Source organism: Gallinula chloropus (genome assembly GCF_964237585.1).
Source record: "Gallinula chloropus genome assembly, chromosome: 19".
In the NCBI taxonomy this organism is placed as follows: domain Eukaryota; kingdom Metazoa; phylum Chordata; class Aves; order Gruiformes; family Rallidae; genus Gallinula; species Gallinula chloropus.
In genome coordinates this window covers 3,954,399-3,980,787 of record NC_140104.1, presented here as the reverse complement: position 1 = coordinate 3,980,787, position 26,389 = coordinate 3,954,399, and the positions used below count along the sequence as shown (strand labels likewise).

At 41.0% G+C, this 26,389-nt stretch overlaps 1 protein-coding gene across 3 annotated transcripts in view; it reads left to right on the top strand.

Moving 5' to 3' along the window:
• BCAS3 (BCAS3 microtubule associated cell migration factor) overlaps positions 1-26,389 on the top strand; it is a gene marked incomplete at its 5' end in the record, with an annotated part of 348,271 nt that overhangs the window by 72,978 nt on the left and 248,904 nt on the right. For all 3 annotated transcript variants that reach the window (XM_084273336.1, XM_084273335.1, XM_084273334.1), the window contains 2 exons: positions 3,866-3,959; positions 22,828-22,961. In XM_084273336.1, coding sequence (XP_084129462.1) covers positions 3,866-3,959; positions 22,828-22,961 — 228 coding nt within the window. The remainder of the gene's footprint in view (positions 1-3,865; positions 3,960-22,827; positions 22,962-26,389) is intronic.

Here is a 26,389-nt window from a genome sequence, read left to right as displayed (position 1 = left end):
TATACGCTCTGTGCGTTGGGATGCTGAGCGAGCTGCTCCCCTCGAGCCTTTGAGAGCCTTGCGTGTGTTGTTAGGCAGTTTGTACCACCGTTTTGACTTCCAAGAAAAACTGCTCTTTTCAGTGATGACAAACCATCAACCAGCTGAAAGGAACCAGTTGTATAACATCAGCATTGATTTCATGTGCCATTGCTTAGCCTTCAGCACCTTTGCAGGTAGTGTTGTTGTCTTCAGTACTTCTTGTGGGCGCACAGACCCAGTGCCTATCCCTGTCTGCACAGAATCCCAGCTGTCTGATCTGTCTGAATTGATATAAGCCCTGTTGTACTGAGGCAGTTAGAGCCCTTTAAAGATCTCTAACACAGAAAACAACGTACCTCGGTGTAAAGCCTCTGCTGTTCTACCAGCACAGTTTTGCCCTCCGTAAGCTGTATACAACAGGGAAAATCATGCATCGACTTTACAGAGCTCTAAAGTGGGATGTGAACCAAGCTTTGCTTTGTGGCAGCTTTGGAAGAGACATTCCCAAAGAGGCTTTTCTTTGCTTCGTGATGTATTAAAGTCAACTGCTGTAATTCCTTTGATTTATTTTTTTTCCCCCGCTCTTCCTTTGTAGTGTAGAAATTGTAAAAAGTGATGTATGTTTTCCCCAACTGCCCACTGCAGGGGAAGGACATGGCAAATCTTGCAGTGCAGCCTGAAGATTTAAATACAAGTTTAGGGATTTTTTAAAAAAGGGCTTTTCTCCTCTGTTCCACAAGGATTTGCTTTTTTTCTTGCTGATTTTAAAAAGGTGAAGAAGTTTTTATTATTTTTTTTTTTTTCAACTTCATCTCACCTTGCAGAAGCAAGCATGTTCCCACATGTGTGTTTCAGAAGCAAGTCCTTCCGTTCTGTGGCCATGGTGGGTAGGGAGCGACTGATCTCGGATGCCAAGGAAAGAGCTGGTGTGGCACCATCACAACCTGAGCTTCACATTCCTCACTAACCCAGGATTTCCAAATTTTAGAGTAATGAAGGTGCTTTTGTATCTTTTTTTAACTTTTGTTTTTCTACTTGGCTAATGCCAGAGACTAAAATATTTTGGTTTGAATTTGAAAGCTTGGTAGGAACCGGGCTAGGGGGACTGGTGAGGGTTTTCTGGATCCATGAGCTCAGACTGGCTTTTCACTCATTCTTGGTAGGATGTTATGCTGATACGTGGTTCTTCCTTATATTTCTGTCACAAACAATGGAATTGTTTTCTAGCCAAAGTACCACTGTAGTAGCCAAAATAAGGACTGCTTTGCTCTACCTGAAAATCAGCTTTGACAGTGCAAAATGTTGTTTGTTTTTTTTTTTTTTAAAAAACCTCGTTTTATATTATACAAAGAGTGATTTTCCAGGAAGATCAATTTAAGCAGTGATTGAAAACAAGACTTTAAACAGCGTTGCCTACAAATAAGAGGTTTGGGCTTTGTTGTACCTTCAGATTGGTATGTCTGAGGTGTTTCACAATTTTTAGTGTTGTGAAATTTTTCCTTTGTGTCGTATTGCCAGAGGAAAAATATTTAAAGGTCGTCTTACCATCCAGAGTGATCCTGCCTGTTGAATAGGGGTTTTGTGTTGCAGGGGCGATAACAGTGGCGCATTTATCATTAGTTTAAAAGAGAGCCATGCTGAATTCCACTTCACAGCCTTTAGAAGATGATGCATGTGAAATATGCTGTATAGCTGGTTTGAGCAGTGATTTAGATGCTGCTGATACCTACACGTTTCTAGATTAAATACTTTAGTTTAACAAACGAGACTTAAAAACCCTCTTCGATTTCTTTTGTAGGGCTGGCTTATGATGACACTTTATCATTATCGCGTATCTTTAATTAGAACAAAATGTTTAGGATAAGACCAAGATACCTAAAAGTGGGAACTGTGAAAAGATGATGTATAGGAGTTATTTAGTGCAGTTTATATAGGCTGAGAAAAGAACACTGTTCCTTTGAAAAGCTCTTAGGAAGATCTCCAGACCCTTTGGTTAGTGGTTCTGGAATAAGCACGAAATGCTGACAACGGAAAGCAAAACCATAATTGTGCTTATGTACAGTGCCAAGTAATTTGAACATTTAAAGTCAGTCAGGCACAGGCCTCTTCATCCATATTACGTGACTTCTTTAAGCATTTAAAGATGATTTCTCTTTTTGAAGCACAAAAATATCTTCAAATTATTCTGATATCTGTTAGGAATAGGAAGTATTAAAAACCTTTCAGATTATTTTGGAAGCAGCAGACAAATTATTCTGAACTTGAAATGGGAAATTTTGCAGTATCATATTAAGAAGGTGGGTTTTGCTTACCACAGAAACCCTTTTATTAAGTCCTTATTCTGACAGATCTTTCTCATTGTTTTGCTTAATTTAATCTTTAACATGATGCAACCAAGGACTAAAATACTTCTATGGCTCTTGCATATGTTTTGTCCAACACATCTTTTGTTTCTCGTGTGTGTATCTAAGAATATCTCTTCCTCTTCATACTATTAGACATTGATAATACCATGTCCTTTTGAAGGTCCTTCTATAGGTCTTCCCAGCCAGCTTTAGTTGTGACTGCCCCAGTTGTATTACCAACTTCAAATGGCCTTTTGTTTGAGACCCCCAAGGCTCATCCTTTGTCCCTTTCTCTAGGAGATGTTGTGCAACATGGATCTCAGTCCAGGTATTTCCTTTCCCCCTTCATTTCCCTCTATGGTCAAAACTCTCTCCTGCCTTTTGGTTGGGTTTTTTATTGTCACAGCAGCATTGTTTGTCTAAAAGGGTTTTGAGTAACATTTGTGATATTGTCACTTGAAGTCCATTGAGGCAATTCCAAGATAGAGAAGATCCTTGTTAGCTGTGTGCTTCTTTCATAAGTCCTCCCAGTCCTTGGCATTTCTTGCATCCTTTGGAAATCCAGACACCTCAAGTCCATCACCACTTACTAGCAGGGTGTTGCTACCTATACAACTGGGGGAAAGCAAACCCATTTTCTTTGACTGGGTTTTTGGTCCATTTTTCCACTCATTTACCATGTATACTTTGGATCCTCCCAGAGAAAATACTGATTTATAGAATCATAGAATCATCAAGGTTGGAAAAGACTTTCAAGATTATCAAGTCCATTTGTCAGCACTACACCACTGTAACATCTAAAGCATCTCTCGAAGTGCCACATCTGTGTAATGGTTAAATATTCCCTTTTCTTTAAAAGACTCTGTTACCTCTTGGTTTTCATTCCGTTATGTGTTTTTTATTCTTGTGTAGTGAAAATCATATGGTACTTACAGTTAATGAACTGTGCGGGCTCTTCAGTGTAATTACGGTGATGCTCCTTACGTTAGTCCAACTGATGCTGGGTCTGGTGGAACAGGAGTTTCTGTGTCCAGAGACCTAAATGAGCAGAAGAACACCTGTCACAAATTCAGGAGTAATAGACCCTCTTGATTATAGATCTTACAGAGGTCCCAACCCTTGCTTTGGCCAACAGAAGCCTAAAATGTAACTTCCTGGGCGCTGTGTGCAGACGTGTTTTGTAGTAAGCTTCCCTGCAGCCATTGATGCTCCCTGTAGCTAAAGGGGAACATTTTCCATTTGCCTTCTTTCAATAGGATAAATAAGGAACCCAGGAGTGAAGTCCTTAATCCTTTCTCTATAGCAGGTTATTTGAGCATGTGTCACGTCTCCAAGAAGCATACAGAAGGTTGTGGTTAGTTCACACACAGTTATATTTCTGATGCACACCACTGTGTGTATCACACAACACGTATACATTCCTGTGTCAGTAAGCTGGCATTTTCCCTTAGGAGTGTGTTTATCTCCTAACCTCTCTTTGTCTCTGTTGATATTGGCAGGTACTTGTCAGCGAGGACTCTGACAGCGATGGCATTGTGGCCCACTTCCCTGCACATGAAAAACCCATTTGCTGCATGGCTTTTAACCCCAGTGGTAAGTGCTTTCACCCTTTTGGTGTGGGGGTTGGAAACAAGCTGGCGACAGTAAAACATCGTGGGGGTGTGCTCCATTGCTTTGGAGCAGTTGCAAATACCCTTGTGATACCTGCAAGTATCTGCTCACTGCTGCTACTGCTAGGACTTCTGGCCTGCTCTGTTGAGTGCTGAATGTGTTGGATGATGGTTAATTAGACTTTTCTGGCCATTTAAAACTTAAGCAACTGTTAATTGTGTGAGAAGATTTGTTCTATCACTTAAAAGTACTAGCCCAAGCTACCCAGATGTTCTGGTATGCAGGTATCCAGACGATCAGCATGTGTGTTAAATTGTGCTTCTCCCTAAATACAGAAATAATGTGTGTCCTTCCACTTGGCACTGTTTTTCCAAGTCGCTTACACCAACTTTGTGTGGTTTTGGTGTAGAGTTTGCGACTCTACCCTCTCTCCCAAGTGAAATCAGCTGTCCCCTGAAAATACTTTTAAGAAACTCCTCAAACAGACTGACTCCTCTCCTTCCCCTTTCAGAACGACCAATGGCTGTGGACAGCAGAGACAGATAGAAATCTTGTCTGTTAATAAATCTTATTAATTTGATAATTAACATCTTTACTAGTCTATCTCTAGACAGCGATAAAAAAAGGGGTTGGTCGATGGCTGTAGCTGTCCGTGAAAGGGCCAGTGGACCAACAGCTTCCCCAAATTAACAGCTTCTAAAATGTCACAGATGCCACAAAGACCTTGAAGATGATGTCACAGTTCAAAGAATAAAACTAAATGTCTGTCATTTATGTTTTCACTTTGACCAGTTGGTCTTATTCTGACATCCCATCTGTTATGTCAGAACTCCTTACTCGTGGCATGTGATTCACAGCATTTTTGGTTTTGAGTTTTTGATGTAAAAAACCTGTGTACTCATCTGGCTGAGTTTGCTTCTGATTCTTAGGAGAGGTTTTTTTCATCTTGGAGCTCTGCATTTCACTGAGAATCAACCCTGCCAGTTCCTGAAGAGTAACGCTTTTGCTTTGTGTTCTGGTAGGAACATAATACCTAGAGTTGAGCTGTGCTAATTCAGTGAAATAAATGCAGCTGCTTATATTAAAATGCTTTAGAAATATTAATTAAAGGCCTTCTTAAGAAAATTTTTATGATTGTGTAAATTTAATGGAAGCAGAATGTTTATGCAAAAGCAAATGAACTTCTTGTTTTTTTAAACTGAAGGATATCTTTGCATATTTTTTGGGTTACTTGCATTACAGTCCAGTTCCTTCAGTTTGCTCAGTTACTAAAATTACATCCTATTGTATGTAGCAGGCTGTCACCTCAGTTCTCAGGGTGCAACAAGATACATAATGGCAAAATGCTTATTCTAATTGGTGTTATTTTTGACTGGTGGCAAATTACATCAGGTTATGAGATACTTGCAGGAGGGATGATTCACAGCAAGGTGAATTAGCCTGTGTGTTTTGGTACAGAGCGATATCAAACCAGCAGAAGACTCTACCTCAGCCACGTACAGTATGAAAGCAGTGCTTACTCAGGGTTCTGTATTCCCTCTTTCCCATCGAGGCAGAATATCATTGGAAGCCAATGTTGTAAATAGTGTCATTTCAATCCATTATACAGTGGTGTAATGCCCATCAAACTGATGTCATGACAAAGCAGAAGGAAACAAGAGGTGCTTTTTGATACTGTCATCATCTCTTGTAGTGGAAAAGCACTTTTAGTGTGTAGAGATGCTGCACCTGAACGTAGCAACTGTTGAGTTGTGCTGTAAAGGCAAACAGGGTACACCGCCCTGTTTCAGTGAATTAGTTTATTTTCTGTGGCTCATCAGATGGCTGAATTTCCTCGTGCCTCATCCCAGAAGCTCCACAGGTGCTCAGGGCTGTGAAAACATAGAGGCTAGTATTTGAAAAACATCTAAGGGTAAGGCACCACTGTAGGGCAGTGGATGTGTATGTTTTCCGTGTAGTAGACCAGTAGAACAGTGCCACAGCAACTCTAAGCTGTATTTTAAAGGTATCAGTTGCCACAAAGATCATGTTCGAGTTTTCATGTTGCACAAGGACCTTGCTAGAGGTACGTTATTGTAATAAAATAGTATAGAAATGATGAATATCATTCTGGGAGTAGCTCCTGAGTAGGGGTAATGTAGTGCTCCACCATAGGACTGTCAGGGAGCAATCCAAAGGGAAGAGGCTCACTAATGTCAGTAAAAAGCAGTCAGATTTTTTCCCTAATCTTCCTTCCACATCGTTCTGCTGGGTTGATGCTTCTGTAGTGCCTCTTGCTGGCATTGCATCTACCTTGTGTTTAAGATTTTTTTTTTCTTTTCTGTTTTTTTTTTCAAAGAAAGCAGAAACTTGGCATGTAGTTAGCTGGTTTTTCTATTAGCTTTATGGCTGCTCAGAAAACCTGGTCAAATAATAAAATAACAAGCTAGAAATATCATTTCTGAGTATATTCAGGGGGCACCATGAAGTTGGTTTTGTGTTGGTTTTTTTTTTTTAATGCTGACTAGTATGTGCCTGAATATCTCTTCCAGACCCTTCAGTTAATAAAATCTTGCTTCCCAGTCAGTTGATTTTAGGGAGACTGTAAAAGTCTCAGTCTTAAGACATACAGTGAATCATGTTTAGCAGTAGAAAGAAAAAAAAAAAAGAAAAGGAAAAAAAATCATAAAGGAGAAAAACTGCAGTTCCTGGTATCTTAGTTTTTCTCCATGTTTTTTCCCCTTTACATCAAATTTTAGTTTTCAGAAAAAGTTGTGATGGTTTGCTGTGGGTGTGGGGTGCTGGGCTTTTTTGAGGGAGGTGAAGGGGAGTGGGGAGAGTTTGTACTACAGCTAAAAAATCTGTGGCCAGGCATCTCATCCACAAAATCCCTCGGGCCTCTGGAATGTCTGAAAACCTGGTCCCTGCACACACCATTACTGCCTCTCTACTTAACGTCTTTCCTTTTAATAGGTGAGGTACATAGTAGTTCAATAAAAGTGAAACAGAACTGGTCCTCCTCTGCTGTCACTGATTTGAATCCTGGGGAACCAGGCATGAAAGGCTGACTTGGTCCTTGTTGTGGTGGCAGACACTCAGGTGCTGAGGAGCACGTGCTGGGTGGGCTCTCTTGCTGGCTGGGGTACTGGCTTTCATGCCAGTGTTGCTTCTGGCCTGTGGGCACCCTGCTTGTGTAAACGGTCAGTAAACCTGATGCCCAGTTTCAAGTTCACGTGACCTGGCACCATTGTTCTAATTGCTGGAATATTTCCTATATCATTTTCTTTCACAGGAGACTCACACAATGTTTCTGTACACTTTATTGTACATGGAAACGATGATTTATTCCTATAATGCCATATATGCCAGAGGTTGCTTTTGTGACTTAGGTGGAGATAAGGTCCCTCTTCTGAAGCACTTGTGTTTTGATTTATTTTTATTTTAAACATCCACCCAATATTGAATAAATTAAATAAACGCAGCAGTAATAATTTATCTTTGCCAAGCACCATGGAAGAGATGCTGCATATCAACAGGAAAAAGGGATCTGATCTGTGCAGTGTATTCACTGAAGTCTCACATACACATGGTATGTATTTATTTTTTACCACAACGCCTTCCCACGAAGCAATGCTTGCACTGCAGTATGTGGCAAGGATGCTTGCATGGGAGACAAAGGCACTGGGGGCCCTGGTGCAGGTGATGGCCAGAAATGGGCTCCCAACAGCAGAGTTATTCTGATGTAAGAAGAATGTTGTGTCTCTCACACAGACAGAAATCGCTGTGAGGGAAGCGAGCTGCACTCTGTGAGTGTTTTATTAGTGTTTACACACCCATTGGCCTGTCTGTTCGAAGCAGCTGCTGTAGAGCTGAGAGCACCACATCCCCTCTTTCATTTCGGAATAAAGGGAGGCAGCTTCTAATGTTTAGGAAGACTTTACACCTTCTATTACAACTTTTCAAGATGAGAATAAATAATACAAGGAAGTGAAGTAACATTAATAGATTGGGGACTTCATTAATGCACCTCTGGTGTGTATATTGATGTAGTGGGAACAAGAGGCTCATACTTACCAAGAGACTCTAAGAACAGTTACTTTAATTCACTTATTAAATGAAAATCACATTAAGCTTTTGTGTGGATGCTTTTACTTAATGTTAGCATTGGCTTGATTTATTTTAGCTTGAACATTTGGGTTTGGATGAATTGTAGGCCAGCTTATTGTGGGCAGAGTGTCCAGACACAATATTAGTGCTGTTTACTAATTCACATCAGGTAATTGAGATCAATTTTTGCAGACTCCATCTGTGTAGATGTGCTCCTAACTCTGTGCTCATATTTTCTTTTCCAAAGAATATCTTTTGATACCTTTAGGTTGGGTCCAGGAGCAAGGCCTGTCTTTATAGGATTGCTGTCAGTATACCTTGGCCATGCAAAAACAATCTAGGATGTTGTTAGCTATGCAGAGTCGCAGGATTTGCTGTTACTGGTGTCTGCAGGATGAGGCAGCCTTCCCCTGTCAGTTGTAATGGTGGTTTGGCCTTGTCTGTGAGATGTTTAGAGACTTCAGCCATGTACAACCAGTAAGAATTTGCTCTCATGTGGTGTAGAACAGCAGAATTGACACCAGGGTCAGTATTTATTAGGGATGAATTTCCACTGTCATTAAACTGTAGGCAGGATAAAAAAAAAAATTGATAAATGTTTTCTTGGTTATTTAGCTGTTACCTATCGATGTAACATTCTGCAAGAATTCGTCCTTAGGAGGCTTTAAACTTTTAGATGTAGATAACATATATATTCTAATATATATTTATCTGTTAAAAAGGCCAGGTTCTGCATTTGTAGAATGGCACAGTTGTCACAGTGTTGCAGAAGAACCCTGTCTGCTGCTACATGATGTAAACCAACAAGAGTTAATTATGTAGACTCTGGATGAAGGTGCCCTGGACTAAATCTGGGAAGTTCACAAAAGGAAGGAGCATGCCATAGGGGTTGCTTATTAAGATGTTTACAGAAAAGCCTCCAAGCTTTTAACCTGTTGATGACAGTCTGCCAGGGGCATAAGCATATGGAGAGAGGGAAGGGGAAGGATTAGATGTTACCAATTAGGTTCTCAATGGTTCAGACGGGTTAGTCTAGAGAGTGTCTAGACTGGAGGCTGAAGGGACCCTACAAACATCCTCGGGTTTCATTATGCTGCATTAGTGGGCACTGTGATTTTGAAAGGAGGAAAAAAACCTCACCGATTCGAATGGCAGTCGTAGTCCATTAAAACTAATTCACTTTGTTCCCTCTTCCATGGCAGGCTGGAGATGATTGCTAGTCCCTCTTGTTAAAGGCAATAAATACACTGGGCTACATAGACCCCTGGCATGATCTGGTATGGAAATTTCTGTGCGCGGCTTCGTTCAAATATCTTGGTTTATTGCTATTCCTTTTAATATCCGTCCAAAGTATTCACTGCCTTACTTTCATGTAAGGTCTTGGGACTCGAGCAGAGCTGTGGATGCAAACATCCTGAACTGGGATGGTACTGAGGAGCAAGACCTCAGTGTGATTTGGTCACTGTTAAGTATGCTGCCTTCTTTTTTTCTTTTCTATTTTTTTAAGGTGTTTCAATATAGGGCTCTGACAACTTATATTATTTGGAAGCTGAATTTCCACATCTTTAAAAGAAATGGTTATTGATTTCAATTTTTTTTTTTTGGCACAGATAAAATTACCTGTGTTTTCTTCCACACTGAAGGAATATACTAAAAAATAAACTAGAAATTCTGGCTTTCTTACTGTCCTAATTTTTAGTCATCTGATTCCTTGTTTGTATCTACAATTTAAAAATATGTGTCCTCTTTTTCCCTTTTCCAAATGGATTTATTTCAAATATGTGCAGGTTCCTGATTCTCTGCCGAATTAGTATTTGTAATCCTTTGTATTCTGGACAAAGATTTTCATTGATTGTTATGAAGACATATGAAAAAAAAACAAAATTTGGGTTTATATACAAGGAAGTTTTGGGAAATCCATAGAATAGCATAAGCTTTATGTTTCACTCCTCTCTGTACTTAGTTCTTCTGTGTGATTTTTGTAATATGAAATTTCTGAATCATTAATCCTCCAGTCACTGGGTATATTGAAATGACACGTGTACAAACACGTATTATACATACACAAAAATTTTCTGTTCCTCTTGTGTGTGAGGAAGATGATGGAAGAACTCTCCCAGTGCTCTCCATGGCTAGTGTGTGCTCCAATGAGAGACCCACGACAAATAGTCAGCCATTGTTTGCAGGCCGCATCTCAAAGGAAAAGTTAAAAATACAGTAAAATTTACATGACGGAGTAACACTGCAAAATGAACTCAAAGGAAAACACTGCCTGGTTGCCTAGCTGGCAGGCGAGCTGTGGTGTATGGCTTCTATTCATAGAAGTGAAATTAAAGGATGCAGTTAAATGCCGTTGTGAAACGGCCAGTCCAACAGCTGCATTGAGTTTGTTTTTCAATTTCTCGTTGCCTTTCTTGTTTATTAGCTGTGACTCTGAGGTCAGAATTAAAACAAATATTTTAATGGCAGCATTTATGATGTTGGCAGGGAGCGTTAAGGCTTAGCCGGGCGACTCGGAGAGGACTCGATTTGGGTGGTGTGAGGTAGGCCCTCCAAGGCCTCGACCGGAGTCACGGCTGGTGAGACTTTTCAAAGTATGATGTCTCTAAATCGCACAACTGATAAGCATCCTGGAATCTGCTTTTTAGGTCTTTTAGCAAACTGGATGGGCTCAAAGGATCTTCGTTTTAGGAGGCCAGAAGGGAGGGCCCTTTTATGGATTTTAACACGGTAAAAGCTAACAGAAATCCTCTCTTCATTTTGACAGATCTAAGGTATAAAGGCCTTTATGAACTGTGATAATTAAAACCAAACTGCGTGTAAATTATACACGTCTATTTGTACTAAAGGAATTGTTACACACACTTTTAAGAGTAATTTTAGAGCCTGTGGGGCTGCAGTTTTATTTTAGTAAATTGTCTTTACTTCACCACATTTAAAAGCAAATTATAGACATTTTATTTGTGCTACAGCTGCGTATTAGTTGCAAAATACTTTGTTGTCCATGCAAGTTCTGTCCAGCCATAGATAATACAATGAAAACAGAATCCAAGGAAGGAATAAGATCAGTGAGTCAGGAATCCATCAGAGACAGACAGGTTTTTACCTTATATTTACCATTTCTATTAGCCAGATTTCATCATAAACTGTAAGTTTCAACACACACACCTTCTAGGAAAACTGAAAAATTTCTAGGTGTGCCAAGTTTAATCACGTTTTCTAACCAGTGAAAGTTAAAAATATCTTTTTTGTTTTAATTTTTCATTCAAATGTGCAATGTCTGAGTTTGTAAAATATGGACGTTTCTTACTAGCATTTCAGAGAAGGTAAATAATAAATTATTTGGATTTTGAAATTTACCTGGATCAAGGGTTTAATACAGATTACGCAGCGATAGAAATTACAGAGTTTCTTTTTCAAGTTCCTCCTAATACTAAGGCTTTACATGATGCTGAGCTGTCAGATGTGACAGGGAACAGTTGGTTCAGCCTTTCCATCCAGCCCAGCTGCTCATCTTGCTTTAGCAAATGTTATCAACAGGCCTGGAAATAACCTAAATTCCCCCATTTTTAAATTCCGCCTGTACCTTTATTATTTTTTTTTGAAGGCAAAAGTACCTTGCCTCTAGCGATATCTTTTGGCTATGAAATGTGGCTCATGTGGGACAGAACTTTTGAGATGAGCTGTGAAAGGAGCTTGCTTCTCAGTGTTTGAGTCAGCATTGTGACTGACACATGCCTTCTGTTTATTCAGTATGGTTTAGCATCATAAAATTGGGATTTTCTAGGATTTATAGAAATAATGAAGCACAAGGATGAATTTTATTTTTTATTTTTTAGCTTCACCTGAGTGATTTAGTGGACTAGATTTGACACAACAAATAACTGTGTGTTTTACCTAAAGGCTGCCTGGTCCTGGAGATACTGAAAGAGAAAAAGCAGTTGAATTCTGTATCAAGGCATAGCTAATGCTTACTTCCCATGTCTGAGATTTGGATTCCAGTAAAAACAGTGAAGATACTGATACAGTCCTGTGTTGAGGTGGAAAACAGGGTATGTTGTGATTGTAAAACTTTAGTCTGCCTGTGCCTTGCAAGAAAGTGCTTTCTGGTTACAGAGTTTTTTGCCACTTGGGCCTTGATAAAGTTTTTGGCTAACAAATGTGTGCCCAAGCTCGGCTGGTTTTGTGTCATGTCTAGGAGGATATTTTATAATCAGTTGTAGGTATTCCAATTAAAAGCAGAATTGACCGTGTGTCGAAATTGCTGATCATCACACAAGTTGATTGTGGGGTTTGGCATGCTTTCTGGGTGATATGTAGGTGATAGCTGTGGTTCTTAGGTTAAATTTTAGATGGCTGGTGGCAGTTCTAATAAACATTTTAAAGTCATATTCATTTTATGGTCTCTTAACATAATCTCATTCTGTGCAGTTCACCAGGTAATGGACAGTCTGTTCATTTATCTAGGTCAGTAAGTGTCTTTCCCCTCTCATGTAGAGGGGAGGAAGGGCCAGATCCTCTCTTGCCTGTGCAGGACGGTATGTTTTATATCCCTGACATACAGTCGTGGGATCACAGGTCTAACAGCAGTCCCACGGACACATGGTGCTGCAGGAACACACCATGTGCTCTGTGTGTATGTGCTGCCTTCCCTCCCACGCAGTGCCAGCTTTTCCTTCTTATTTATTTTTTGTTAACAACACCAGCTTCTTAGGATGGATGGGAGGTTGCAGTCTGCTCGTGTTTTACACTTGCCTGCATAGGAGGATTTCCTGTGAAGTTAGGTAGAAGTGCCGTTTGCTGCCCCTTGCAGTTCAAGTATATGTTCCAGTGGCATACACTGGTTCAGGCAGGACTGTGGTGGGGTCACTGGCAGTGAAGCAAGAAGGGAATGTGCTTTATAAAACTGAGAAACCTCCTTGCTCCCTGGCTGCTGGATTCATGCAGCACGTCTGTAAGTGGGTGTTGGGGTGAATGACCTCGGTGTCTGAAGTAAAGTCCCCCGCCTCCAGCTGAACTCGGGTAGCATTTTTCCAGGCAGAATGCTGTGTTTCTGCCAGGTTGCTGAGATACTTCTCAGCCCTTAGAGAAATTTGAGACAGTTAATTTTTGTTCTTAAAGCTGGCACCCAATCCCCACGAACATTTAGAGGGATGCCAGGCATAGTGACTAACCATGTGGCTCTGTTTCCTTTGATTTTATGTATTGCTGTGTGCCATCGAGCTGGGAGAGCCATAGACCAGGATAGAGCAACCTTGGCTTGTCCTGAGCAACAGAACTCGGCTATTCTTTGCTGAAGATAAATTGTATAAATCTGACCTTTTCTGGACTAACATACTTGTTGGTCATTTTTAACCTTTAGACGGAAGGGTACTTGCAGGCTTCGTGCTGATTGCTGTAATGCTCTTTGGTCTCAAAGTCTTAAGGATGCATTAGTGTGAATGAGTGGAATGTAAAAACACATCTATTTTGTTTTACAGTTTATAGACAAACTGTAGGTTAATTAGCCCTAAATTTTAGATATGTCACGTAATTCTGAGAAACTTGTTAATCAAACACCAAGTTTGATTTTAGAGGATGCCAGGACATCTGTTACTGTCCTGTCCAGCTTCCCTGTGAACTGCAGTGCTCATCTTCCTCTGTAGTTCCACTTTCTGTAGAAGCCTCGAGCTACACTGACTAATGTAGTGAATAATTTCAGGGGTTGGGTTCAGCTACAGAGGCGATCAGAATGGGAAATTGCACTTAGGTCTTAATTCCTCTTTTTCATCTGGGATAATTGGCAGTGCAGGATCGAAACTAGTCATAGCCACCTCTTGTCCGTGTGGGGCTTCTGACGTCTGTCCTGGCAGGGCTTTCCAAGGGGATGGTCCAGGCACAGCAGAGCACTGGGGTTCTGTTGTTCAGATGCATGTCCTGTCTCCTTCCTCTCCTGTATGGTGTGTTTGGCACAGCCTTTGACATGAATTTCTTCAAGAAGTCGTAGTTGCATAGTAACTCTTAATAGTAACTTATTATAGGACTGTGGGACCTTCTAGTTTCAGGCTTTTAGTTTTCTGTTGATCTGGGACTAGCCAAGTTGGACTTGGCCTGTAGCATTAAATACTGATAAGCAGCAGAGCTGTCGTTTCTTTGCTCTTATTCCTTGTAACCGGAAGCATATGTACAGATGTGTCTATCCTCTTGTATTTGTTGTGTGAACTGGGTTAAGAGTAGAAGCTCATGCATCTATTTGAAGATTGTTTAATTCTTAATCGTTTATTATTTTATGCAAGGTCTGTGCCTTCTTTCTCAGGCTGGGGAGGGAAGGCTTCATTGCCAAGAACTGGATCTACAGAAGATCCAGGAGGTGGCTGTGGGTAGCCAGGAAAGATGAGAATTATCCTCTATTGCAATTTTTTAGAGGTTGTGCTTCAATTGCCAATTTAAGGCAAGAAGAATCCTAGAGTATGAACTTACAGCCCCTGGGAAGGGCGTTTTGTTACAAAAGCTCAGCCGTGGTCTTCTCTTGGGACAGCAGGTTTCATAAAAGCTTTTCTGTGCATGTCTTGAATGTCACCATAGATGTGTTTGCCAGCCACAGGATTCTGTCTTGGGCTCTTACCACTTGTCAGGGACCGATAGATGCAACATACTTCACTACAAGCCCTTAAAAACAAACTGGGAATACTATAATTAAATAAAACATTGCAGTAGCTAAGTACACCTTCAGCTTGGCAGTAGCACCAACTTTGAATGGGTGGGATGGGGGAGGGATGTTCTGATGTGCCGCAGTGGGGTCTGTTACATACATAGGTCATGTAGAAAAGTACAAATTCACACCACTACCTTGCAGGTCCAGAACAGAATGTGTTCCTGAGCCGAGAATGTCTGTGTGAGATGGGAAAGCTATGGGATGTAAGATGTGATCCTTACAGAGGGAAGGGCAAGGCGTTAGGAAAGACACCAAAGAAGGAGGTTGAGAGAGGAAGGAAGGAGTGAATGAGGAGCGAGTGATGGTTTTTCAGGCTGTAATAGTTGACTCAGTGAATAGTGGTGTAATTCCAGCCCAGCAAGGGAGAGGAGATAGAGGTTTGCAAATGGGAGAGAAAATAAAAAGCAGAAATCAAAGCTCCAGGTACAATTTCAAACCAGTTTATCAGGAGAGGATGGGTTACAAACTGAAAATGAGCTGTAAGGACTTCAAACTTGTAACAAGAAGTTAATTTTTAGGGGACTTGAAGGATTGAGAAGCTGTCACTCGCTCAAGGTCACACAGGAACTCAGTGCAGAGAAGAATATTACACAGTATCCCTCGGTTTTAATCCCTTGCTGAAACCAGTGAATGACGTGTCAAATCCAGGTCGCTTCTGTACTTTGATTTTTGTTAATTATTGCAATTTCAATGTCAAAGAGAGAAACCTCAAATAAGAGAACTCAGCCAGTAGCTGAAAAACAGTGCTGTTTTATAAATCATGGGTCTTTTTCTTTTAAAAGAGGTAAAGAAATGATCTGCTTTCCAGAAGTGTTACTCCTGCCAGCTTAGCAGTTGAGAGCTGTGAAGTGCAACACATCTAAAATTTTAAATAATTACACTTCCTTGGCTACAAAATAGCTTTTCAATCCATTAATAACAAGAAAATTAATGTTGGACCAGCAGTAAACCAGATTAAACTGTATCCCCCTTTGGATGCCTGACTGCACCTTTAACGGACCTGAAATTCCTCTGATTATTTAAATTGAATATTGAAACGTGGTGGTGGCCTTGAGTTAATAGTTAAAGAGGTTTAAATTGGAATGTCTCTGCAGAAGGTTTTCCCATTGATCAGAGCAAGTGGGCAGGAAAATGCCTTCGTTGATTGCTGGGAAGCATTGGTAGTGCTTCACATTACCAGGAAATTTTTCCTTTCTGTTTTTCCTACCAAAATCTTACAATCTTCTTTTATAGAAATTTTACAATTTGAAATTTGCCAAATCTGCAGGTAAATAAGGATAATTGTAACATAATGTTAAATATGAAGAAACATGTGGGAATGCTGATTTGTTTGGGTATTGTTGTTGCTGAATATACTTTGTGCTGGTCCTCGATAGAGTTATAGTTCTAAAGTATCTGAACATTGATATCAAAGCAGCCATTTAATGCAGCAGGCATTGCTGATGAGATGTTGAATTCCTTTCAGATTCAAAATACACAACTGTGTAAAAAGAGTAAAATTCTTTCCCATATTGAAGTTAGGGGCAAAAGCAATGTAGGCTCCGGGGAGGTCAGGATTTTACCCCCTCTCTCTGTAACATTTACTTTATTGTTATTCCAGGGACAAGAGGAAAAACACGATAATCTGTTTCAGCAGTAAAAGTGTTTACTGCAATTTAGAAACCCTCAGATGCTAAGGCAAGGGTAGCGACTGCGTATCTGGGTCTCTTTTGGAGGGATTACAAGCAGGGTTAGAAGAAAAGGGAGTCTGTTCCCTTTGATCGTTTGCCCTCATTTACTCACTGCCCTCAGTGTGAGTCCTTTCGTTTCGGGGGAGGAACCCATCCTGATAAAGTTTTAGTATTTATTGGGCCATCAGCTGTAGCCAGTTAAGGTTTGGAACTGGTGAGTAGATTTTTCATAGCTGAAGCATGCCGTTGAGCCATCTGTTGGACATGGTGAATGTCTGACATCTTCCATACATCCACCCTGAGCTCCAGATACTCCATTTACACATATAATTGTCCAAAGTGTGTTACAGCATCTGTAGATGTCCAGCCATAGGTACTTATTTATTCACAAAGTAGAGGGGTTTTTAACATTTCTTCTTTCCTTTGACTTGCTGAGGGTTTATTTGGACTTTATTCTGAAGTATTTTGAATATCTTTATGCTCTTGTGTTTATTTTTTAGTGAATTTTATTGCTAAAATCAGATTTTCCTTATTGAGTTTTGGGGAGGGGCTTGAGGCCATATTTTGTGACTGTGGCATATGTTAATCTAGAAAGTACCCAAGGGCTTACCACCACTAATATTCGGCTATATTTTGACTAGCATCAGTGTCAGAGAGGAGTTATGGGAGGATAAGTAAAGCTGCTGTTAATAGCTCAGACATTTAATAAAACCAAGGACCGTGTACACTTTGTTACATCTGAACAAGATACGGACACAACAGGTTCTCTGAGAGCAGCAGTGAATAGAAACTGGTAAGTTAGTGTGCAGAGGGTGGGAACACTGAGCCAGACACGTGTGGACTGAATCAGGACCGACCCTAAGTGAGCACAGCTCCACCAAGCTTTTCTGGTCGTGTAGCCTTAAAAACTACAGAGCATAATATTTAAGGACGCCTGCTATCTCTGCTCCTATTTAAACAATAAAACCTGAGAAGCTGTTGGTCTCTTTTATCACTGTGGGTGTAAATAGCACGTTTGTGCAGGTCCCTGCTTGGCTACGCGTGGATGGAAGTGGAAGGGTTGCGTTCTTACATTAAGTGTATCCGTGAATGCAGTTCCAGTGTGCAGACACATGCCTGCTTTCCCAATGTTTCTGCCCATGGTGTTTTAAAACCAAATCCAACACAGCCTGGACGTGTTGAGTTCTTCAGTGTGTAATTACAGGGTGACATTGTGTTGGAAGGCGGAACAAACCTTCTCTTAGTCTGCAGGGCGGCATTACTTCAAGGGAAGTTACGCATGAAACAAACCCAAGGTGAAATTGTGTGTAGCTCGTTTGTATGCATATAATTAACAGCTCTGCAGTTAGATAGGTGTTATAAATAGGATGTGGTGGAGATGCTTCGGCTACTCAGGTTTCCTAGATTTTATAGCAAGTACCCAACAGAGATTTGCTGCTCTCTAATTTTGCCGTTTGGGCTAACCAGCTGACGCCTGGTTGAAGAGAGTTATGTTCCTACAAGGCCACAGAAGCCGTAGTATTCAGGCTCCGGAGGATCGTGGAGAACTCTGTGTACCATCAGCAACTTCAATCCCACCCTTTAGGCCAACCCTCATCTATCAAACCCGGGCTGAGAGAGAGCGAGAGGAAGCTCCCAGATAAACATACAGCAGCGCCTAAACTCCTAATCACTCTGGGCTTCCGCTTCCAGGCCCTATAATTAGAAGTCCTTCTTTTCCTTGTATTCCCAGTTGACGCAAATGCTTTTTGTGGCTTGGCACCTCATTTAGGGCGTGGGCTTAGTTTATGGCCAGGCCAGAGTCTGGTTTAGTCTTCTGATACTGCATAAATAGCTCTTAACCCACAGTCTACATCTGTACTAGTTTTTCCTTTTATGCATATATTTGCTGTATTTTTAACATTTCTATCCTGAAAGAAGGTTATTGATTCCCAAACGGAATGCAGGAGAAGTAGGAAGCTGTAAATGAGGGAAAATGTGTCTGTCAGGTAAAAACAAAGCTTGTGTAGATTTATTTTTTTTTCCAGCTAGGGATGTCTATTCCTTTTAAACTGGATTTTAATCATCTCCATGGATTTGAAAAACCACGGAGTAAAACAGTTGTTAATTTAACCTGGCTGCATCCCTCACGTTATGGATAAATCAGAATTTTTTGCAGTGAGATGTGTCCTAAGTAATACCTGCTTTGCACATAAATTTCCACTGGTTCCGTGCGAGCGAGACTTTCAATTGATTTCAGATGTTATCTGTTAAACAGGGATTAATGCCAGTTTGAAAAATAAGCAGGAAATCCTTGAGAATTATTCACTTTTCATCTATGATTATTCATACATAAAGTACATCAGAAGAGAAAACAGTTTGGACTGAACTTAGGACAGCTTTAACCCGTATTTCCGACTAAACAACTCTTTGGGAAAACTGTCACAAGGTCTGTCAGAAAGCTGAGCTGAAGTTTCCTACACTTGAAAGTGAAAGTGAGGTAACGACCGAGCTTCAAGTTCATGGTCCTCGGCTGGGTCGAGGTATTTCTGCTGGGGTGTTGTTGCAGGGAGATGGAGAGAGGAATGAAATGGCTGAGCTGTAATAATTGAAAGCCATGGTCCTGCAAAGTAAGGAGAGCTGGAAACCACCCTGTCACCCCCAAAACAGATGTTCTGCCACATGGGTAGCTTAATGCTCGACCATCAGTAGTGCATTAGATACTTCAGAATACTGTTGTGTAAATACATATTCTTTCAGCGCTGTGGTTTTGTGCTCACACTTCTGTGTTGGTACAAGTGCTGCAAGTAGGGATTCGTATTTTTAATGCAACTGGGAGCATGAACACTCCTCCTTTTAGCTTACTGAAAAGCCCTTGCTAATATCAGTGAAGGGCCTGTTTTCCTTTGGCTATCACAGGGATGGACACCAGGATTTTAGATGAGGCATGCAAAATTGCCAAATCAGATACCTCCCATTTAATTTAAGCCAGCTCTGTTCCCCCTCTCTACTCCTTTGAGTTAGCAAAACAAACCAAAAAGAACCACCCCAAATCCAAAAACCCCCAAAGGCTCATACGAGCGAGCAGGTACCACCGTGTGCTCTGTGGGTCCGTGTGTACGTCACAGCATAGGGTCCCAAAGGCAGCACTCTAGCAACATCCTGCCCTGTCCAGATTGAGGTTACAGGGATCAGAAAAATCCTTTGGGAGGAGAAGGGTGAAGTTTATCATGCCTGCATCCTGGGGGGTTATTGCACCGTCAGCAGACACCTAGCCAGCACTGGCAGCAGGTTACGGGTTAGCTAACAACCACCAGATCCGGTGGACAATGCTGTATCCTAATTCCTGTGTTGTCACTGGCTCGGGTTATCACACAGTTTCTCTCTCCAGGTTCTGGACAGATTTTTGGTTCATTTAAAGTTTTTTGTTGGGGTGATCTGGGTTTGTTAGGGTTTTTTTATGATCTTCGTTGCACTGTGCTGTGCAATGGGATGCACATGAGAAATGCTGTGCTCACATCTTTGGGTGCACTCAGCTCCACGCATGTTGTTAGAAAAGATTTCTAGTGCTTCGACAGAAGTAATAAAAAAAATCTAGGCTTGCTGAACCAGTCTGCTCGCTGGTGAGAGAAGCCTCATGTCTTCATCTCTTCCAGCTTCTCATTCTCCAAAGGTTCCTTCCATCTGGAATAAGAGCCAACTCAAAAGGACCAAAAGCGTGCTCAGCTTCTATATAAAGCTATCTGATGCGTGAGGCGAGGCAAACATGGGAACACAGAAAATAAATCCATATTGTGTTGAATTAGATCTTTTGGATTACCCTCACTCCAGTAATAGCAGCAGCCTGCTTCTAGCACACAAACCCCGGTTTGCTTCCAGCTTTCTCCACTGGAAATGCTATATATTATTGAGGACCGCACACTTCACTAGAAGGGAAGTGTATTTTGTGATGTTTCAGAACAGAATTAATGCAAATTGTGTGCATAATCCCACAATAAAGACTTGGCTGACTTGCACTTGAGCAAGTTTAGCTGTATTTCCTATCAACACAGTCACTACAAATCAAGGAAATTGCCAGTTAAGCCAACATTAACATCCAGACCAACCTCAACTCGCATGCCTTACCGCCCAAACATAATACCCAAATGCACTCACGGATTTCTTAGCTCCATAACAAACTCTCTTTCATTTCTAACCCTCGGAGTAGCAGCCTGTAACAGTAAAAATATGTCTGCTGGAGGGATTCTGGCTGAGGTCAGATTGAAGATTTTGCGTTTGTGTGATTTTGAGGAAATGGATGCGTGCAGCGTGGGTGGCCTCGCTCTGTCCAAGCCCTACCAAGCGTCAGTGGTCAAGCTGGGAAGGAAACTTGTAGGCAATTTTGTCTCTAAATGCAATTTGGATTTCTCACTGGGTTTCTACCTTGCGGCCAGTGGGCCTCCCAGTCTTGAAAGAATTTGTTTATCTTCACAAGGTCCTGATTCTGTAGGAGTTACGGTCAAGACAGGCTGAGGCATGTGCCTGCTGATGGTCACGTGAGGTCTGCGGTGCTGCCGCATCGCCCTGTTTGGTGGTTCGGGACTCTGATGTTCCTCCTGTGAGCCCAGATATGCTCACCAGCCTGCTTCGGCCTTAGAGGAGGAGCAGGCACTGGGGAGTGATGTTGGGCCCACAAGGTCAAGGCTTTGGCCTCTGAAATTTTCCTATTTGTGGTCAAGGGAAGGAGATTCCAGGATTTCCAGGGCAGGAAAACATGCGGAATGGCTGTTAGTGATGTTGTCACTGTGGTTCAGTTAATTAAACTTAATCCTAGAATCATTTAGGTTGCAAGAGGACTTTTAAGATCATCGAGTCCAACCACAGCTTTACTGAGATCGTGTTTCTCTACTGCACAGTACACAAGAGGATTTTATTTTCCAGTTTAATGCTAAAAGCAGCATATGCTGAGGGAGCCCTGGGACAGGCTGCCTAGGGGGTGTGGAGTCTCCTTCTCTGGAGATATTCCAGCCCTGTCTGGACACTGACCTGTGTGACCTGTCCTAGGGACCCTGCTTTGGCAGGGGTGTTGGACCCGATGATCTCTGGAGGTCCCTTCCAACCCCTAAGATTCTGTGATTCTGTGATTATGCTGGGACTTCAGTGGTGCTGTGTGAGAGCTTTGAAGCTTCTACTGCAGATATTTGCATAGCAGAAGAAGGAAGGATGAATTGTGGAGCTGTGTGTGAATAATCTGAGAAGACGAATGCTCATTTATGGGAGAAGTAAGGGGATCATTTACCCTTTGAATAGGTGTTGTGTAAACAGGGGAGAGCCGGGTTCTCTTCCTGAAGGAGAGAAGGTTTCACTTGCACTTTACATGGAGAACCAATGCAACGGAGCCCTGCAGAAATTCCTGGGTTTCTTTAATAGATGTGACACCTTGAAAATTATCTCAGGACACTGCGATGTAGCTGTTAAAATCACACTGTACTTGACATTAATTAAATCTCAGAGGATCACTTACAGCACTGACTTCTTAAGTGCTACTAATAATAAGTGCATGGTAATACAGATGGTTTTATATAGAAAATAAATCTGAGGTTTGTTTACTGTAGTCTTAAGTTCTGCCACAGTGCCGTGCTTTTCTTGCATGTATATAACCATTTCTTTCTTGGTATAAAATGTAAACTTTTCTGAAAAATTGGGTTCAAATATGTTTGTAAATGTTTAAAACCTGGGTTATGGAATGACATATAGTGGGAGAAAAAAGTAAATAGCATATATAAGTTACTGTGATTCTGCTGATCTTCTAATTTAATCATTTCAGTACATCCATCAGTGACCTGTTTTCAATGAAGTTAGTACCTAATTTAATATTTCACTTGAAAGCTCTCAGCTCTGATTTGCTGCCTTTCAAGCAATAAATCAGACTGTTTCTTTCATATGCATTTATAAGAAAGATGCTTCTTCAGGATTGTTTTTAGTCTGGGTTGTTTTGGCTGGGTTTTGTGAATGTTTCTTCTTCCAAAAAATATCATTGTGGATGCATCAGTCTCTTTTTTCTGGTACTGTCTCTTTCCCAGTGGGGAGCATTTTGGGGTTTTGCTCGAACATCCATCACTCTGGTGCTTCAGACTGGTCACACAAGTTCTCAACTTCAGTTAGAATATCCCTGGACTTTGTAGCTGGCTTTTACAGAGCAGTACTGTAATTTTTAGGTAGTAATGCTGTTAGTATGATTGTGGTTGGAGTTTTGATTCGCATTTATGAAGTGACTCCCTTTCAATTCAGTCCTTTGCTGCAACGGGGTACTTTTACTTCTAGAAAACAAAATGTAAGCCACGCTAGCCTTTTCAGATAGATGCTTATAAGCCTCTTCGTTTGCAGTGATTAATCTCTTGTGCTTTTGTGTTTCTTTTTTCTTTGTCTTTTTTTTACCCAGGGATGTTGCTGGTCACTACTGACACGTTAGGCCATGATTTCCATGTTTTTCAAATACTGACACATCCTTGGTCATCATCACAAAGTGCCGTCCATCATTTGTATACACTTCACAGGGGAGAGACTGAAGCCAAAGTAAGTTAAACTATTTGCTGAAGAATAATCCCCAGGCACCTTATACATTTTGTGTATGTTGGCACTTTAATGTTTGTTTCAGCACACAAAGAGCCTTTCTTATGTTCTAGCCACGGAGAGGATAAGAGCGCGGCGTTTAACCTGGACAATAATAAATTCTTGCCCTTTACAACGAGGTGCTGTCAGATTTATTCAGATATGATGCTGCCTCCAAAGAGCCCAGATTATTAGCTGTGTTTGTACTTAACCTTTTCTCATGTAACATGTTAAACATTTGTCTAGTGCCCGTGAAGCAACTGTCAGGGTTTGCTTGGTTTTGGTGCTAAAAGCCCAAGACGGACAATGAAAGAGTTGAAGAGTTAATCAAAGGACCATAATTGACTTTTATCTAAGCTTTTTTAGCAAGGTGGGGAAACCTGTTGGGAGACTGTGTGACACGAATTTAAATTCCCAGTTTCAAAATCCCACTTTTACAGATGGAAGACTAAACTAGGGTAGGTTAGCATAGGGTGAAAAAGTCTGAAATTATGTTTTAAAAAATGCTCAGTGAAGTGATTTACTGGTGAAGTGGAAAAAAGCCAGCGAGAGATCGCTTCTGGTAGTGTCACTGTGAGAGCAGCAGTGCAGCATCATATGCCTGAATCCTTGACTGCAGTGCTTGTAGGCATCAGGAGAGCCTCACCTTTGCAGCACTGAGTAACTCTTGACGAACCTGTTTTAAATACCTAAATAAAAATGTCACCACAGGGTAAGAAATGAGTATTGCACTTGCTGATGCAATTACACGCTGAAAGCACAGGCTTGTGACAGTCTGGCAGATGTAAACTAGTGTGACAGAGAGAAGCCTCGGGCACTGTGAGTATGACCCTGACACTGGAAGCTGGGATTATTGTCGTACTGTGGTTATAGTTCCTGCTTAGTATTTTTTTCTAGGGGTTATGCCATTTTCCTTATGTTTTTTCACCTTACCCTCATAACAAGTAAAGCTTCATTTAGAGTAGTGGTGGTCAATAATGTTTCGATCCTCGTGAATTTAAATTAATGGCAGTTTAAATACTCAAAAGCTTTGTCAATGCTGTTCTGGAAAAGTTTAATTACTACGATAGGCAAGGGTTTAGTATTGGAAGGAATAACTGCTCTAGAAAGTGAGAAGAAATTAGGAAAAACTGCCCATGTGGGGTAATATATATAGATATATATATAGAGAGGGATTTGTCCCTATACTCCAACATCTATTTGAGCATGTGTTTAATGTGTTTAATGTTTCAGAGTTCTTTCTCTTCTGCTTTCATAGAAGAACTGGGAAATACCCCATACCAAATACTGCAAACTAAAGCATAGGACTCCAGTCACTAGGAATAAAGATGTTGTTTTGGTTTGTACAGCTGCTGAGTTTGGTTTTATGGCATTCATTGGAAACCCAACAGAATGTGTTCTAGAGAGTAAACCTTTATCAATACACATTTTTGGGGGGATATGGTATTAGCATCTCTGAGGGAATGCAGTAAAATTCTCAGGATCAACACAGTGAAGTATTTTTCTAGTTTGCCACATAGTTCCCTTCCGGGGTGCGAGCAGTGTAGCTTTTGGAGCAGTGTATAATAGAGAAGATTCTAAGCAGTCTGGGATGTGTTGGTGGATTTCACAACTCCCTTAAAAATTGCCCTCCCCAGGAACCGTGTCTCATTGGTACCCACGATTCTTAATCCACATTTATCATTTAAAATATTTACTTAATATCATACATGGGTCTACATTTTCTTTTGGAATAACAGCACTTGTTTAGTGAGAAGTTATTATTTTGTTCTCTAAATTTCATGTGTGAGTAGCATTAGAGAAAGAGTTTGGAGACCATTCAATTTAAAATTCTCACTGCAGAAATTCAGGGACACACTGGAAGCCTCTATACTTTCTTTCTTGGTTGGAATAGTATTTATACATTTGCAAACAGACTTTCTCCCCCATGGTTTAAAGCTCATTGTGAATCAAGGCCAATGGTCTTAAAGGTCACCTTCTGTACTGGAGCTATAAAAAGTTCTAATTTGTGTTGATGGACATGAGTGATTATCAGTGTCAAAATTTGTTTAGCTAGTGCCCATTATAAATTGTTTAAACATCATCGTTATGCCCTTGTTATATGTGGTATTTTAATGTCCATACTGCAGCGTTCTGCTTGCATACATGAGATTCTGGCCGTTACAGCTTTGCCACACTAATATCCTTTGAGCTTTGCCCAAAATACCCTGCTTTCACAGCCTGATACATGACTTTTTCTTCCTCTGCGTGATCGATCAGTGTGTTCCTTGCACATAGTTATTACTGATACTGGAAAACCATTTAGTTCACGGACAAAAATGGTACATTGGTAATGTTTATAGAAGTTTCATGTACCTGTCTGCGTGGCTGTGTCTAAGCTGCTGGACACCCAGAAGTTCCCTGTGAGGGATCACTGTTTATGCACCAGTTGACTGAATGTGGAGTACACAGTAAGGCTGACTTTTCCAAGAAGCCTTGGATCTGTGGCATCTGCTGTGGGACATGGATAGCATATGGTTTTTGCTCAGGGAATGGAAATTTGGGGACCAAATATGTTACTATTCCAAATATCAGCAGGTATATCTGATGTCATAACAGTATCTGAATTGTAGTTTCACCCAGTTTAGAGTATCAGACTTGGAGAATCCCCGGTCTCCATTTCACTTTGCCTTTAGTGGTTGGAGGGCAGACCAAGAGCTTGGTGCTTTTCATCTGTCTCCTGAGAGAAGGTGATGGCACATCCCCTCTGTCATTTGTATACACAAGCAGCTTAAGTCAATTAAGCTGCACACTTAATGTATGCTAAAGGAAAAAAAAAAGCAAGTGTGGTGATTTAATAGTGGTGTTTTCTGATCGATTTACTGCAGTCAAGCAGTGTCTCTACGTCCATGACTTTGACCCCATGTATATATGCTCCACCATGCTTTAATTTTTCTGACTTCCAGACAAATTCTGGTGTGGGGTTGAGAAATTTCAGTCTCAAAGACCATTTCTATCTTTTCCTGACAATTTCTGAAATGTAGAGACGCTGGTGGGAAAGAGACGCGTGGGGGATTGTCTTCTTTGATGGACATCAGGGTCTCAGCCAAAGCAGAAGAGCAGAGAGCACCTGCAGTGAGTTGGCCACTTCAACCAGACAGTGTCACTGAAACAAACTGAAATAGAGACTTCCTGGTTTGATTTTTAGAAAAGGAAAAATGAAAATGGATTTTGATACAAACTGTGGTGCTTTCATTGGCATTCTATCCCAGCAGCTATACTTAAGCTATTCATAACCTTGGATGGAGGAGGAAGGGATGAGACTGCTACAACTTCCTCCACAAGATAAGCATTCCTGTACTGAAATGCTGCCCACAGTGCACGGTGCTGGCTTCCAGGATTTAATTACACGA